The sequence below is a fragment of the Ambystoma mexicanum genome, chromosome 9 (assembly GCF_040938575.1).
Source record: "Ambystoma mexicanum isolate Mex_15411 chromosome 9, UKY_AmexF1_1, whole genome shotgun sequence".
Classification (NCBI taxonomy): domain Eukaryota; kingdom Metazoa; phylum Chordata; class Amphibia; order Caudata; family Ambystomatidae; genus Ambystoma; species Ambystoma mexicanum.
The window spans coordinates 434,253,988-434,269,945 of NC_090931.1; the positions used below are offsets into that span (position 1 = coordinate 434,253,988).

Consider the following 15,958-nt stretch of genomic DNA (forward strand, 5'->3'; position numbering starts at 1 on the left):
TGGTCTCCGTCAGAGTCCAAACTCCACATCAATCTGTTGGAGCTGAGGGCCGTCGGGCTATCCCTGAATGCTTTCCTGCCATCTGTGCAGGGGGGAAAGTGTCCTGATCATGATGGACAACACAGTGGCCATGCATTACCTCAACAAAAAAGGGGTGGGGTAGGGTCACTCCCGTTGTGCAGAGAGGCAATGCAGCTCTGGTTCTGGGCCATCCAGCAGGGAATTTCGATCTCGGCAGTTCATCTGGCCAGAGACAGAAATGTGGCGGCGGACGCTCTGAGCAGGCAGAGCACGATTCCTCACGAGTGGGAGTTGACTCAGGAAGTCCTCCTGGAGATATTTGCCCTTTGGGGAACCCCACAAGTGGATCTCTTCGCGACCAGTGTCAACCGGAAGTGCGAGAGATTCTGCTCAAGGGTATTTCCTCCGAGAGGACCCTTAGGAGACGCGTTCGTAGTGGATTGGTCATTCCTGCTGCTGTATGCGTTTCTTCCAGTCCCCATCATTCTGCAAGTGTTGCAGAGGTTGCGGAGGTTCGGTTCCCACATGATCCTCATTGCTCCGGATTGGGCCACGAGAAGGTGGTACCCAGACCTTCTAGAAATGTACATCTGCCCTCCACGCCGTCTTCCATACCGAGAGGATATTCTCGCTCTCTTTCTCTCTCTTTTTCTCTCTTTCTCTTTCTCTCTTTCTCTCTCCCTCCCTCTCGCTCTTTCTCTCTTTCTCTTTCTCTCTCCCTCTTTGAAATTTCTCATGGGTGCTCCGTTTGAACCTTTGCGCTCTTGTCCTTTGAGGTTATTGTCCTTCAAGACTGTGTTCTTGGTTGCGGTTACTTCCGCTCCCATAGTGAGTGAATTGCAGGCACTTTCCTCTAAGCCACCCTTTACTGTGTTTCACAAGGACAGTGTTGTGCTGCGGGTCCGTCCTTCCTTTCTACCTAATGTAGTATCTGAATTTCATTTGAGTCAGAAGGTGGTTCTCCCATATTTCTATCCTGCTCCTCATCCTGGTAAGGAAGAGGAGCGTCTCCATCGGTTGGATCCTAGGAGAGTTCTCAGCTTTTACATTTCTAGGATGTCCAGGGTCAGAGTGGATGATCAACTCTTAGTAGGATATGCTGGACACCGATTGCGCCAGGCTGTTACCAAACAGACCTTGTCCAGGTGGATTATCCTCACTATTACGGTGTGTTACCGATTGGTGGGTAAGGACCCTCCTGAAGGGTTGCAAGCTCTTTCCACTAGGGGCGTGGCTATTTCCACCGCCCTCCTGCGGGGGTGTTCCTATTAGGAATATTTGTGATGCTGCTATATGGACTTAGATTCAGACCTTTAAGCATTACTCCCTGGATACAATCCATGGTCAGGATATGGCCTTTGGTAAGGCGGTTCTTTATTCCGCCATCTGATTGGGTACTCTAAATTCTTTTCCCTCCTCCATTTTCCGGTACTGCTTTGGGAGTCTGTCAAAGATGTGGAATACGTTGGAGGACACAATCCATGCGAAGAACAAGTCACTTACCAACTGGTAATGTTCTTTCGACTGGATGTTCCTCCAATGTATTCCACATTGCCCACCCAGCCTGCCCCTCTGGAGAATTTCCTATGCGATTGCAGCTTACGTTTCTGCAAGGCTATGTGCAGTCAAGCAGGCGTGAGACTGGTGCCACACGTTCTGGGGGAAAAAACATAAACTGAGGCTATGGGTGCCGTGCGTCCTATTTTTACCATCCGGTGACGTCACCCTCAACGGCGGCGTCCAAGGGACATCGACCCGACGTCATCGACGCAGGGTGTTAGGCAGAAACCTGTGCAGTTCCCTCTGGGACCACTGCAAAAGATTTAAGACTACAGGTGTTTGTCAGTAAACCCACTTGGTAGCAGTCTGTACCACACAGATTCACTTGGTAGCTTTGGCTGAGCAGTCAGACCTCCCTCAAGAAGAGTTAGGCAGTATACAGAGTATTCATAATAGGCCAAGAGAACAAAATAGAACAAGTAAACACTGACCAGGGCTTGGTGTAAAAGAGATTATTTATTTAAAACCACTTCTAGAAAAACACACAGGAACTAATAGTAAGCAATTCAAAAACACGGTCACTAAAAGATAGACACTCCCTTAAAAGAATATTAGACAAGTCCTAAGTAAAGCCCGACTTATTTTCAGACAGCGGTGAGTGCTTAACGTAGATGGCACTCTAATAATTCGTTTTTACAAAAAGGGAGAGAAAAGCAGAGAATAAAGTGAAACAGATCCCAACACTTTTTCACGAACACAACAAGAGAAGAAGGCAAAGTAACACCGTGAATTCAGAGTCACTAGGCCGGATCCGCTTTAAGAGGATCGAAACGAAATGTGTCCAAGGTCACACGGTTGCAGTGCACAAAAGTCTTGTAAAGGTTCAAAAAGGAGTTAGACCAAAGAAAGGGACCAGTTAGAGGGTCAAGGCGGCCAGCCCAGTCCAGAAGGTTAAGGAGTTATTATTACCTTGTAGCAATCTTTAGAAAGGGAGGCCTGGCGAAAACGGTACCTTAAAGTGGTGAGAAGACTCCAGCGGGGGCAGTTGTTCCTGGCAGCGGGTGCAAGTCGGTGCTTCGTCCGGGGGAAGAGAGGATCTCGTCGGGGAGGAAGACAGGAGTCCGTTGCACTGCCAGGGAAGAAACCAGCCGCGCAGTTTCTCAGGTACAAGGCGCGGTCCGTTGATTCGCGGTTCAGTGGTAAGTGGCTATCCGGCTGCCGGGGTGCTTGGCACGGGCAGTTCGACCACAAACCGGTCTGGGGTGCGAAGAAAAGAAGATAACCTGGTTGTGCCCGCCAGTCAGGGGAAGAAGCCTCTCCAGCCGGGATATCTTCTCTGTCGTCGGGAAGTGGTGAGTCTGTTCCGCAGGACTCCACCGATGGTGTCGTCGTGGTAGGCCGGCTCAGCTTCGCCCTCGTCGGATTCTCAGGTCCTGTGGCGACTTCTGAAGTTCCAGTCCCCAAAGCCCTGCTTTTATGCAGCATACCCCCATTCACTCAGCCTAGCTGTCAATCAAACATGCTAAGTGGTGAGCCGGCCAGCTCACCACTTGGGCCAATCACACAAGAGTGCGACTTGAGTTACCAAGGTAACTCATTCCAGGGTGCCTAAACCCCCTCCCACACCCCCTGTGGTACCCAGACAGAGTGGCACCACATTTGGAGGCTTCTGTGGCGAAGCCCGCCAAAAAGTGGAACAAAGGGCTCGACTTGGGTGGGAGTCACAGAAGAGAACACAAACGCCATTTTTGAATCGAGTCCTGGCAAACAAATACCAACCGGCGAATTAATATTAAATAAATAAACCGGCGGTATGTTCGAGGCTATGAGAATGAAATAATTAAAGTTGGTAGCCTTGAACAATGGGAAAATCCCATAGGGAAATATTCGCAGTCGAATATAAAAAGTAGTATACACTGCCACCAGCCAAAACTCGATCAGGGGGGACAGAGACGTGCCCCCTCGACTAACAGACCCCGGGGCAATCGAATTGCCCCGACCAGTACGTCCACAATATGATGGTTTGTACTGGTTTCTGTTAATAATTTGGGACTAGTAAAGCCAATGGTGACTTTACATGCCCTGGGAGACAGTAGTCAGTCCCAGGGTATGGAGTCTATGGTGGGGTGTCACTATGACACCCCTGTGTTACGGCACGGAGGGTGCTGTGTAACACACATAGTAAAAACACATGAGACCCTATGGAGTAAAGGACCCCATAGCCCATAAAACACACTAACAGTCAAAGGAACACCATAAATCATGTCCAAGAGTGGGAGAAAGAGTCTCACTCTTGGCAGGAGAAAAAAACAAACTCCAGAAATCCCGCAAAGCTGCTGGGGGACTCACTAGGTTAGGAAATTCAGCCTAAAGAGAGAATTCTCCCTAACACAGGGCGCCCTCTGCCGAAAAAGTTTCCGAAGTGCACAACTGTGGACATTACATGTCAAAGATGTGGAATACGTTGGAGGAATATCCAGTCGAAAGAACCTTATCAGATGGTAACTTGTTCTTCTCCAGCATGGGTCTGGCATGGATTCACATGGGATCCCTCCCTTCATCTTCCTGCAGGTCTCCTTGGTAATACTGCCACTTTACATGCTTACCAAATCTGAAGATGGCTGCCAGGGGAGGGGCTTAGGGAGAGGACAGTCATTGGCTAGGGGCAGTATGACCTTTAGTACAGTGATTGGTTTAGAGGAGAAAAACAGTTTTGAAAGTGAAACTGTTTTTCTTTTACAGAGGCTTCCCGGCCTGACGACGGAGTATTTATGAGCATGTGAATCCATGCCAGACCTATGCTGGAGAACAATAGTTACAGGTAAGTAACTTGTTCCATATCAATCTTCTAGACTTGGGTGCTGTCTTCTAGACCTCAGCGCTTCTCTTAGCTTTTTCTCACTTGTTATGGGGAAACTGATCAGTCCTTCAGACTTATCAATACCGGGAAACTTAGTTTCCTTTTTCAATTCTTGTCTTTTCCAATCCAGAGACTAAATAAAACAAAGTGCTGCTGGGGAACTTGACATGCCAAATCTGTGCGTCATTGGCAAAGGCCTGAGTACTCCTTTGGCTCAGGGGTGGTCAGGCTTTGATCTCTTTTCTGGTGCCTGGATGTTTGAAATAATGCGTAAAAGACAGAAGAACACATTCTCTCCTATCCATCATCCTGTCCCTGAATGGCCAGGCTGTGGAAGTAGAGGCACTACCTAAACTTAAGTTCACTTTCAAGCTTTGCATCGAGTATGCAAACAAATCACTGGGAGCCGAGCTGTTGACCATATGGGGGTTTTCTAGTGACACAAAATGAGCAAGGTACAAGACTGTTCTTGATCCCCTTCCGACCCCCATCACCCAATTGCTTTCCTGGCAGCCCTGGCCCAAAGAAAGATGTGGCTTTGTACTGGGCGTGCAGGCAGCATAGAGAATAGAACACTAAGCTATAAAATAGTTGAATGCATACAATACTAAACCAGTGAAAGTTATGAAAATGAAAACATGTAAAATGAAACTCAATTTAGCAATCAATGGTGGTCCAGTTCAGTAAGTACTTATGCTTGATTATCATTGTCTCCAGAGCCCTGGTTCTCTCTAGACTGGATTACTGCAAAAGTCTCTTTCTCAATCTTCCTACTTCTACTCTCTGACAAGCACAGGGACTGCATTTCTCTGTTGCTGAAATATCTCCACTGGCTTCCCGTGGCTTCAAGGATCAAGTTCAAGGCCCTCTGCATAGTCCACAAGGCTTTCTGGGGCCGTGGCCCGCACTACCTACAATGCTCTCTTCCTAAATACTCTCTTCCTAGAGCCCTCCGCTCTGCCTCCTCCAACTCTCTGTGGGTGAGCAGCTTCTCCAAACAGAGATTTGGGGGTAGATTGTTATCCTCTGCAGGTGCCTCCCTCTGGAACAGCCTCCCTGCATCTCTCTGTCTTGAGCCGGACCTCCTCAAGTTCAGGAAACTCCTCAACTCCTCTTCTCTTCCTCTTTCTCTCTCTCTCCCCAGCTAACCTACTTTCTCTTCTCTCCTGCTTCCCTCCTTTATCCTTCCCAACTCTGCTCAGTATCGCTGAATGGTCGCCTGGTGCACCTCCAGAGTTTCACCGGTCCCAGGCTCCCTCGCCAGTCCTACACTTGACTCCGGGCCTCTGCACTCTGTCTGGCACTCCTGCACTCAGAATACGTTCGATGAGAGGGGCAACCTCTCTGCACTTAACGAAGGCCCCTGATGGACTGGGCGCACTTGTTCCCCCTCCCACGCACTTCCTGTATGTGCACTTGCATGACCTTGAATGCACTAGGCCTAGCAAGATCGTTTGTCCTGTCCTCCCCTCCTGTCATGCACTTGCACTAGTAGAAATGCATCAGGCCTAGTACGCTAGTTAATTTTGTGAGATAATTTACTTGTGTGTAAGCGCTTTATAAATAAACAATTACAAATGCGGTTCAATATAGATGGGGAGATTGAATAAACATGGCCAAGCCTATAGCCACTCCGAATAGGCCCAGCAATAATAGTCTATTGACAACATATTTATACATAAAAGATAAAATTTGCATTTAATTAAAGTCCCCATTGCATGCACCCTTCTTTTTAAATTAAGAACCGGAATACTACATTTGGGTATATTTATATGTACCTGGTATGAGCAAGGCTCATAAATGTGCCCCTTGACAGTGGAGGGAAATGTATGCCATTTTTTCATTCATCTTTTCTTAATTAAGAATGAGGAATCTTAAACCCTGCTTAAAAAATTATCGAATTGGTAATATTTGTACAGCAGACGTCTGCAAAAAGTTGAAACATGCAGACACCATAATTGCTGTTGTCCATTATCTAAGTATGGCATGGAAAAAAAGAGCCAAGTTACTCAAAATAATAGTAGCCGGAAATAACTAGAGCCTTGATGTAGGGGCAATTGTGTACACTCTTTATAGCTTTGAATGGCAATTAGTAGACGCTAAGATGTCATGTTAGTAATGCCCTTAAGGTAGTCTTCAGAAAATAGTGCAACAAAATTAGGGTTGAACCAAGACTGTATACAAGTCCCAATGTGTGACCTGTTCAGATTATTATTTCTGTAGATCTAATGGATTGAGACATCTAATGCCTAATTAATTTTTTACAACATGCTTATTTAAATTAGGATTCTAAACGTGTAACCATTCATGCTATTTGATTAAATGGAAACTGGATGTTTGGGTTTGCACATTCGATGATTTTATCTTGCTATATTTTGTTATTCTCTTCTTCTTGACATTTTATGATGTATTCTGCTTTTATGACTCGTATACCGAAATAAATCTTATATGGATAAGTTACTTTCCATTAGCTATACACTTTTTCAGTTACCTTTTTAATTTCTATCAGTTGCAGTGAATTTCTCTTGTGCTGGGCTTTATTGTACAATACTGCTAAGGGTCTTCAGCAGTGGCTTTGGATTTTGTGATTCCTTTACCAAGCAGGCTGTCTTTAGAGCACTGCTACTTTGGGATCATTTTGTATGGCATCTACGCATTACGAAGTTGTTAAAAGTTTTTTAAAAAAAATGTCTATTGAAATAGGTCTCCGTGTGCCACTTTCCCTATTTAGCAAGCTCACAGTTTCCAGACATAGCTACTTTCCGAGTTCTTTTCAGTACTGTTGATGATCAATGCCTTTTAATTTGATCATTCAGTACTGATCGTTCCTACAGGTAAAAGCAATTCAGAAATTAACAGTGCCTGCTATTCTACAACTTGTTCGGCACTCTGAAAAATTGCCCTGTGATGGTTACTGTGTTGAACATCCCTGAAACAAGCCTTTTAGAATAAACAGATAACTTCTAGGAGTTAACAGCATTCTTAATGTTGAACAGAAACCCAAACCGGTTATTGGCTGTAACATACTAATCTCTCACCATTAGAAAGTAAAATGAAAAACAGAAGGAGATAATTAAGAATAGCTTTAATTTTATTTTTAAAATTTGATTTCATTTATGCATCAATTACTGCATGTCAGATGCTGCTAATGTGAGCAAGAATATTACATTTCAGGTCCTCGACATCAACTCTTCCTTAGTTGTGTAATGTATTTGGGCCTTTTGCAGTACTTCATCAAATAGCTTGACTGCTCTAGGCCACACTATTTGAAAAACATCAAGAATCTGGGGCTGACACTTGTATGACAGCAGCTGCTACTCTGCTGCTCAAGCACCCGGCCTAAATAATTTACATTTTGCCAAAGGAAGGAGTGAAATAGTTACTGAGGAGTCCATAAAGTACACACACTGTTTTGCAAAAACTTCCCAATACGTATAGACTAATGTTTGTGGAGGCCAATATTTAATGTGCAACAATAGTTTCTCAAAGCGTTATTAAGAACCAGTTAATGTATATTGGATTGAATCGCTCTGTTTCATTCGACTGCCCCCACCCACACTCCCTTTCTTGCCCTTTCATCATATACAATCTAGGATCTGTGAAATGTTGCTTTTGCACATAAAGTGACTGACTGGCTTCTTATAGACATTGTGCACAATCTCGCTGGTGTTTAATTGGTTATTTTGGTTTTCTGCAGGTAGCAGTGAAGAACAACATTGATGTCTTCTATTTCAGTTGTCTGATTCCCCTTAATGTTCTGTTTGTAGAGGATGGCAAGATGGGTGAGTACTTCTGTCAATGGATATGTTTTCCCCTTTCTGAGCTGTTTTTCACAATTCTTTAATGTTCACTTCTCCCTCCTACTTAGCCAGTTGGTGCTAAAGAAAAGTGCATGACTGAGGTCAGAGCCTTTAATGTTTTCTATTGAACAGTTGGAATGAAGCGCCCATTTAATTTCAACAGGTGCTGAATAGAAGGGAGAGCCATTCAATTCTGACCATCCGGTATCTCCTCTTATGTACAGGGACATTCCATGCCTTTCCCCAGATGGGTGATGAGAAAATAACCTTTCTAAATTCCGACCTTCTCTGTTTTGTCTGCTGGGATGTGCATCCGTTCTGGTCTCCCAGACAATGTGGTTTATGCTGCTATGCTATGTGCTAATTGGACAGAATATCAAAGCCGCAGAAGTGGCTCTTGCTTGTATGGTCATCCATGTTGGTCTGTTATTGCAGCTATTGTGGTGCCCCAAATTAAAAACTATGAGACCTGCAAAATCAGTTTCTGTAACACAAGAGCATGAATTCATATTCTGTTTCCTCCTTGAGTTTATTCAATGAAGTGGCTTTTGTCAGGTCTTGTTTTTGATTTGCCACACGATAGCCTGGGTTGTAGCTCGCCAAACTGTGTTTGTTTTACCAACAATGGCGGTTTAGTTATTATTTTGTTGGGGTGGCTTTAATTGGCAGAACGTTTGAGCTATGTAGAGCTTGCCTTCTGACGCCATGCTTGCTTATTTTGTAGAGCGCCAGGTCTTTTTGGCTACCTGGAAGGACATCCCAAATGAGAATGAGCTACAGTTTCAGATTAAGGAATGCCACCTGAATGCTGGTAAGTATACTGTACATCAAGGCGAGAACTGTTGCTAAAACACCTTTGAGTAGCCTATGATTAAAACATTTATCACAAATGGAATGAGTGCCAACTGAACTCCATTAGCAGAGGCTTGGGCACTTATGACAAGTGGAGGGAAGAACACCAAGCAACTAGTAATTAATTAAAGGACTAAACACATGTTGTGCTGAGAAGTAGTTAACTGGTCACCAGTGAGAAGCCCAGGCTTTAGACGTATTGGATGATTATGGTTATTAGAACACGATGAAGAATTCCTGAACCTCATTTTATGTGTCAGAGATTAGTGTGTATGTCACAGATCAATAGAGCAAAGAGGTGGTCACCTAACCATGGGTCGCCATCAGTGAGTAAAACAAGGTTTAGCTTTGTGGTAACCTTCATGATCCCGGTATCCTATGTACAACCAGGAAAAATCTTGAGCACCAATGTACAATTCTCACGTAATAAAAAGAAACTCAACACTATTACAAGCAATCTGCTACGAAGTGGTCTCCCCCCATCAATCTGGTCTGGAATGCTCGCAACTCTATCAGACCTACATGTCACTCTTACAAAATAATTGTGACTCTATCGCCCCTGTTAAACGCCTCGTAAAATCTAGAAACAGAATTAACCAGTGCTACAGTCACTCATTAAAAACGCTCAAATACTTTAAAAAGAAATAAAAAATATGGTTAAAGACCAGAGGCAATACAGACCGTCAGAAGGCAAAGATGTTGTTAAATGGCTACAAAAAAGCAGTGTATTAGCCAAACCCTCATGTGTACAAAAGCAGATCAATCTCGCCGAAAACAGATCAAAAGCCTTGTTTACAACGATAAGGAACTTTGCCTCTCCCACATGCACTGTTCCTAGTTTTTCTTCATCACTCAATTTGGTGAATGAGTTCAATGTCTTCTTTCTGGACACAATTAACTCAATACAGATTTAAATAGACTCTCAGCCAGTTGACCAACAGGTAACAACTCTAAATACTGAGGTAACATCGGTAGCAGAATCAACCCCTCCCCTGTTCGAATTCTCTTCTGCTAATGAAAGTCTCCAACCTCATCTGTAAGCTCAAGGCAACACATTGTAACTACAACCCTATTCCAGCATACTTAGCCAGACAACATGCACCCGCCTTGAGTGGGCCTTTTTTATCAGTTAACGCCTCACTAGCCCAGGGACCTAAAAGAAATAATCTCATGCCACTTTTTTAAAAAAAATACTCTTTGGACCATAAAGTGCTCTCAAACTACCGTCCAATTGTCGGTCTCCTCTGGCCTGCTAAGATCCTGGAGAAAATAGTTACCATGCAACTCCAGTGTTTTCTGGAAGAATGTGAGATTGTGGATGTGTATCAATCAGGATTCAGGCCAGGACACTGTACAGAGACAGCACTCCTCTCTGTCTGGCATGATATTCCGAAGGCTGCCGATGAGGGTGACATCAGCATGCTAGTCATGTTGGGCCTATCAGCAGGATTTGACTCAGTTGATTTTGACATCCTCATCTCGAGACTACGGTGGCCCAGGAATCGGACAACTCACTGAGGTTTACCTCATTCTTATCCAACCATTCCAAGCAAGTTAAGCTGGGCCCACACTTGTCTGTCTCTCGACCGGCCAAGTATGGGGTGCCCCAGGGATCCTCTGTCTCCACTATTTAATATCTATATACATCCGTTGTTGAATATTTTCTCCCAATTTGATCTGAAATATCATTCATATGCCAATGACACACAAATGTAAGTCTGGCTTAAACAACCAGCACAAACTATTGATTGAGTGTTATCATGTGCAATCAAAATAAAGTATTGGATGCTGGAAAATAAGCTTCAATTGAATCTTTCAAAAACCGAAGTTATTGTATTTTTTTTTTTGATAACATATTTTATTGGTTTTTAAATAAATAAATAAACAAAAGAACAAACAATACAAGCACACTGCTGGTAAGGGTCTATGACTGTCTCCCCCCGATACACACATATATTTAGAATTGAGTCCATTTGTCCCAACGCGGGATCTACCTTGCTTTCCCCTGTCTTGCGAGCACCATGGGTGTCAGGGGGTGCTTCGACATATCTTGGTGTCCATTTATCCAGAGTTAGCTTTCATTGGGCGTCTTCCCATTTTTGCCATACTTTCTGTGCTTTAGCCGGGCAGACTCTGGCCGAGTATACTCTTCGCTCCATTGCAACACAAACGTCCACATCTGTCCTCCATTGTTCATAACTCGGTGTCAGGTCCGATCCCCATTTTTGAGCAATGTTTCTTTTCATAAGTGCAGTAGTAGTGAACAAAAACAGCTTCTCGTATCTAGACAGATCAGTTTCATCGTCCATTCCCAACAGTAATAATTTAGGGTCTCTAGGAATCGTTTTGCCCATGACTCTGGATAGCTCATTACAGCATGCCTCCCAGATGTGGAAGAAGGTACCTTCTTCCGTTTTACATCGCAGACAATTTGGATCATTTATCCTTCCCCATTTGTAGGGGGCAACCCTAGGGTAGTATACTCTGTGTAGTATTTTTTATTTTTAGCTGAATCAGCCTAAGTCTTGATCATATGGCTACCTCCCTTGGGACCATCAGTGCCATAACCCATTCCTCCGGCAGTATAGCACCCACGTCATTCTCCCATTTGGTCCGTAGCGATAGCAGATCTGTCGTGCCAAAGGAACTTATGGCACGGTACAAGACTGATGTCACTCTGTGGGTGATTCGTTCAGGAAATAGGTTACTCTCTATGGGGGTATATTCCGGCAGGGAGGTTACCTCGAGGAGGAAGCCCTGTAGTGCGTGTTGCAGTTGGGTGTAGTGGTATTGTTCGGTTTGGGGAAGTGCAAAGCGGAGTGCTAGTTCCGTGAATGGGATTATGTTGCCTTCTTTCACAACATCCCCCAATGTGAGCGATCCATGCTGAGACCAGTTCGGCCATTTGGGGAGTGTATATACACCGGGGAGGTTTCTATTGTTCCACAGTGGCTGCGCCTGTGATAGTTTATCGCCCCATCCCACGAATTTACGTGCTTCTGCCCAAATTTGCGTTATATGTGCTCGCATATAGGTTTCTCGGGAGTGTTGGCTTGCTGTTATGTGGCGCAGCTGTGTCCCCGTGCAGTTGGTCATTCACTTTCGTCAATTGCCTGGCTCAGTAGTATGTCTGCATTCGGGGCAGCCCTATTCTGCCCTCCCATATGGATCTTTGGAGCGTGGCGAGTGCTATGCACGGGTGGCCGTCATTCCATAGCAGATTACGGAGTGCTTGATCTATTTTCCTGAATGCGCTTGGGGGAATATATAGTGGGGCATTCTGCAAAATATATCGGAGTCGGGGCAGGGACATCATTTTAAAGAGCGCTGCTCTACCTAGTAGTGTCAGAGGAAGGGATGACCAGTGTCGGGTATCCTCCGCGAGTCTTGTCATCACTGGGTACAAGTTTCTGGGAATATGATCATTCAGATTGTTCGTTATTAGTATACCTAGGTATTTGAATTGTTCCCTTTCCACCTGGTAAGGATATTGGGGCGGAATCAATTCTTCCTCCTGCCTTAGTGGGAACAGAGTGAATTTAGCCCAGTTAACCCTTAGGCCGCTGAAGGAGCCGTATTTCTGCAGTAGGTCGGTCACTATGGGACAGGATCTGACCGGCTCACCCAGGTATACCAGCAAATCATCTGCATATAAGGACACTTTGTCTTCCCAGGTTTCTGACCATCGGAATCCCTTCCATGTTTCATTGGTTCTTAACATTATCGCGAGTGGTTCGATTGCTATTGCAAATATCATAGCTGAGAGGGGGCATCCCTGTCTGGTCCCTTTACCTATTTCGAAGGGGCTCCATACGTGACCATTTATTTTTGTGACTGCTAATGGAGATTTATACAGTAGTTTAACCCAACTCATGAATTGGGGCCCGAATCCCATTCTTCGCGTTATTTCCCAGATCGCTTCCCAGTTGACCGAATCAAACGCTTTTTCGAAGTCCACCGCCAGCAGGGCTAGTGGGCCCCGGATGGTGGTCGCGTTTTCTATTGCTGTGTATAATCGATGTATGTTCATCCGCGTGGATCTTTGCGGCATGAAACCACATTGATCCGGATGGATTAAATGGGGTATGATTTGCTGTAGCCTTTTGGCTAGTGTTTTTGCTAGGATTTTGGTTTCGGTGTTGATGAGGGAGATAGGTCTATATGAACTGCATCTGTCTGGGGGCTTGTCTGTTTTGGGTATTACAACTATGGTGGCCTGTCTCAGGTCTTGTGGGAGGGTCCCTTCGCTTCGGCAGGTTTCATACATTTTCAGTAAGTGTGGTGTAATTAAATGTGTGCCTATTTTCTTCCACACCTCTACGGGGAAACCGTTGGGTCCCAGGGTTTTCCCGGCTTGGAGGTCTGCCGTGGCTGCGGACAGTTCATCCTCCGTAACATCAGTTTCTAGCAGGGCGCTTTGATCGGGTGTCAAAGAGGGGAGGGTGATTCCCGATATGGTTGTGGTATCAATGGGGGAGGTTGGTGCTTTATAAAGTTCCTTATAGTAGGCTGCGAACCCTTCCGCGATGTCCCGATCCGCCGTTATTAGTGTGTCCTCCTGCGATCTAATCGCTCTGACATGTCGGAGCCCCTCATCTCGCTTCTCCAGCCATGCCAGCATTTTGCCCGCTTTCTCCCCAGTCTCGTACACTCTGGCACGCATCGCTGTGTGTGCCTGTTTGGCATTTCCCAGGGCAACATTGTGTAGCTGTTTTTGTGCTGGCTGTAACGCACAGTGAGATTCTGGGAGACCCTGGGATAGATGAGTTATCTCTGCCCTTTGCACTCGCACTTCAGCTGCCCGGATTGATTCAGTCTGTTTTCTCTTATGGGCTCTGATCCGGGAGATGCGTTCCCCCCTCAGTACTGGTTTATATGCCTCCCACAGTGTTACTGGGCTATCCACAGAAAATATATTCAATTCAAAGTACGATTCTGTGGCGTTCTGGGCATGCTCTACTAGATCGGGAAAGCCCAGGTAGTAACTATTTAGCCTCCATGTGGGCGGAGGGACTGGTCTATGGGTATTAAGCTCTAGCATGAGCGGGGAGTGATCTGATATGCCTCTGGGTAGGAGCTGTGCATCTTTTGCTAGGTGTAGTTCGGATGCCAGGAGAAAAAAAATAGTCAAGCCTCGACAGTGAGGCATGTGCTCCAGAGAGAAATGAGTATTCTCTTGTGCCAGGGTGTAGATGTCTCCACACATCCTTTAGTCCCATCGCGTCAACAAATGTGGCCAGTTTGGTATGCGTTGAGGGATTTCTCGTACGGATATGCGTGCGATCAAGCTCCAGGTTCATGACTTCATTGAAGTCTCCCCCCACCACTATCAAGTTCGAGGGATCTGCCGCGATTATAGGCGTTATGTCGTTAATTAGGGCGGTAAGTAAGGTTGGTGGTGCGTAGACGGCTAGCATGGATATGGACCGCTCCCAGAGAGTCCCTGTTATATGCACAAATCTACCCCCCCGTGTCCTGTGTAACGGATAGGAGATTCAGTGGCAGTCGCTTGTGTATTAGGATCAATACTCCCCGGGCTCCCATGGAGAAGCCCGAATGTAATGCAATTCGGTAATTGGTTCCCTTAAAGAGGTTGCAGTTTGTGTCTGCCAGATGCGTTTCTGTTAAGAAGGCTGCATCGGGCGCATATCGATTCAGATATTGTAGTACCAGGCGCCTCTTAATACTGCTGCCCAGCCCATTCACATTCCAGGTCATAATTTTAATGGATTTGGTCCTATTTTCGTTGGTAGATTCTGTCATGTTGGTTGGGAATTGGGTGTGTCGAGTGGTGCTGTATGTGTCTCGGAATGGTGACTTTTGTCTGCCTGGTGGGAGCCAGCCCCCGACCCAAAGTGTGCATTAATTCCTGCGCCCTAGTAAAGCCCAGGGCCATCCTAAAACAATGAACTAAACAAACAAATTCTGGCACAAAACCAAACTCCCCCTCCCCATACTCCGCCCCAACTTGAAGTACCTGTCGCCCGAACATCAGTCCGAGCTTGACTAGGGTCTGCTCAGACTGTACTTAACCCCTCAACTTCTACAACTACTCCCAAGGATCTGGGGGCGTGTGTGTGTGTGTGTGTGTCGGAAATGGGCGCTAAATGTCTTTGCATCCATGTCAAATACCTTGCTGCGTTGCATTCGATCGTTGCCGATCCCACTTCAGTTCAGCGCCGCTGTCTGGATAGTCCCTGCTGCGTTGTTCGCTATCCTAGCCCTCCCCCTCAAGTGGCAGCAAGATGTCATCCCGATCCGGTGATCGGTCGGGCGGGGTTCTCTGGCCGGTGGATTGCCAGGATGCATATTTCTGTTTCTCCGGTTCGGTCTCCAGTCACCATCTATGTGTAATTCCGCCTACTTCCATGCCTCTTTTGGGTCGGTGAAGTGGACCGGTGTCCCTTTGTGGAAGATCTTCAGCTGGGCTGGGAAGATTAGACCGTATTTAACGTTCAGAGCACGGAGGTGTTTCTTGATTTGCTCAAATGATTGCCTTGCCTTGCCTTTTGCACTTCCCTTGTATAGTCCAGGAAGAAGGCAATCCTGGAGCCATTATGTGTTATCGTGCCTTTCGTGCGCGCCATCTGGAGCAAAGCCTCCCGGTCTCTGTAGTTCAGAAATGTAGCCACTACCGTGCGCGGTGGGGACCCTGGTGGTGGGTGTCCGGTGGGTACTCGGTGGTCCCTTTCTATCGAGAAGAATTTAGAGAAACTCTTTTGGTCGAACAGGTCAGTGAGCCACTGTTCCAGAAACAATTCCATACAGTCGCCTTCCACCCTTTCGGGCAAGCCTAGGATCCGCACATTGTTCTGTCTCGATTTGCCCTCTCCTTCATCTACTCTCGCTTCCAGTACCTTTAGGCGAGAAGTAGCTCTGTTTAGCTGCTGCTCCAGGTTCCTCAGCCCATCCTCCGTCCCAGAAA

At 45.9% G+C, this 15,958-nt stretch overlaps 1 protein-coding gene across 15 annotated transcripts in view; it reads left to right on the top strand.

The window, feature by feature from the left end:
* Nucleotides 1-15,958, top strand: part of AP2B1 (adaptor related protein complex 2 subunit beta 1) — a 1,113,451-nt gene that overhangs the window by 935,766 nt on the left and 161,727 nt on the right. For all 15 annotated transcript variants that reach the window (XM_069614911.1, XM_069614900.1, XM_069614904.1 and 12 more), the window contains 2 exons: nucleotides 8,079-8,163; nucleotides 8,906-8,992. In XM_069614911.1, coding sequence (XP_069471012.1) covers nucleotides 8,079-8,163; nucleotides 8,906-8,992 — 172 coding nt within the window. The remainder of the gene's footprint in view (nucleotides 1-8,078; nucleotides 8,164-8,905; nucleotides 8,993-15,958) is intronic.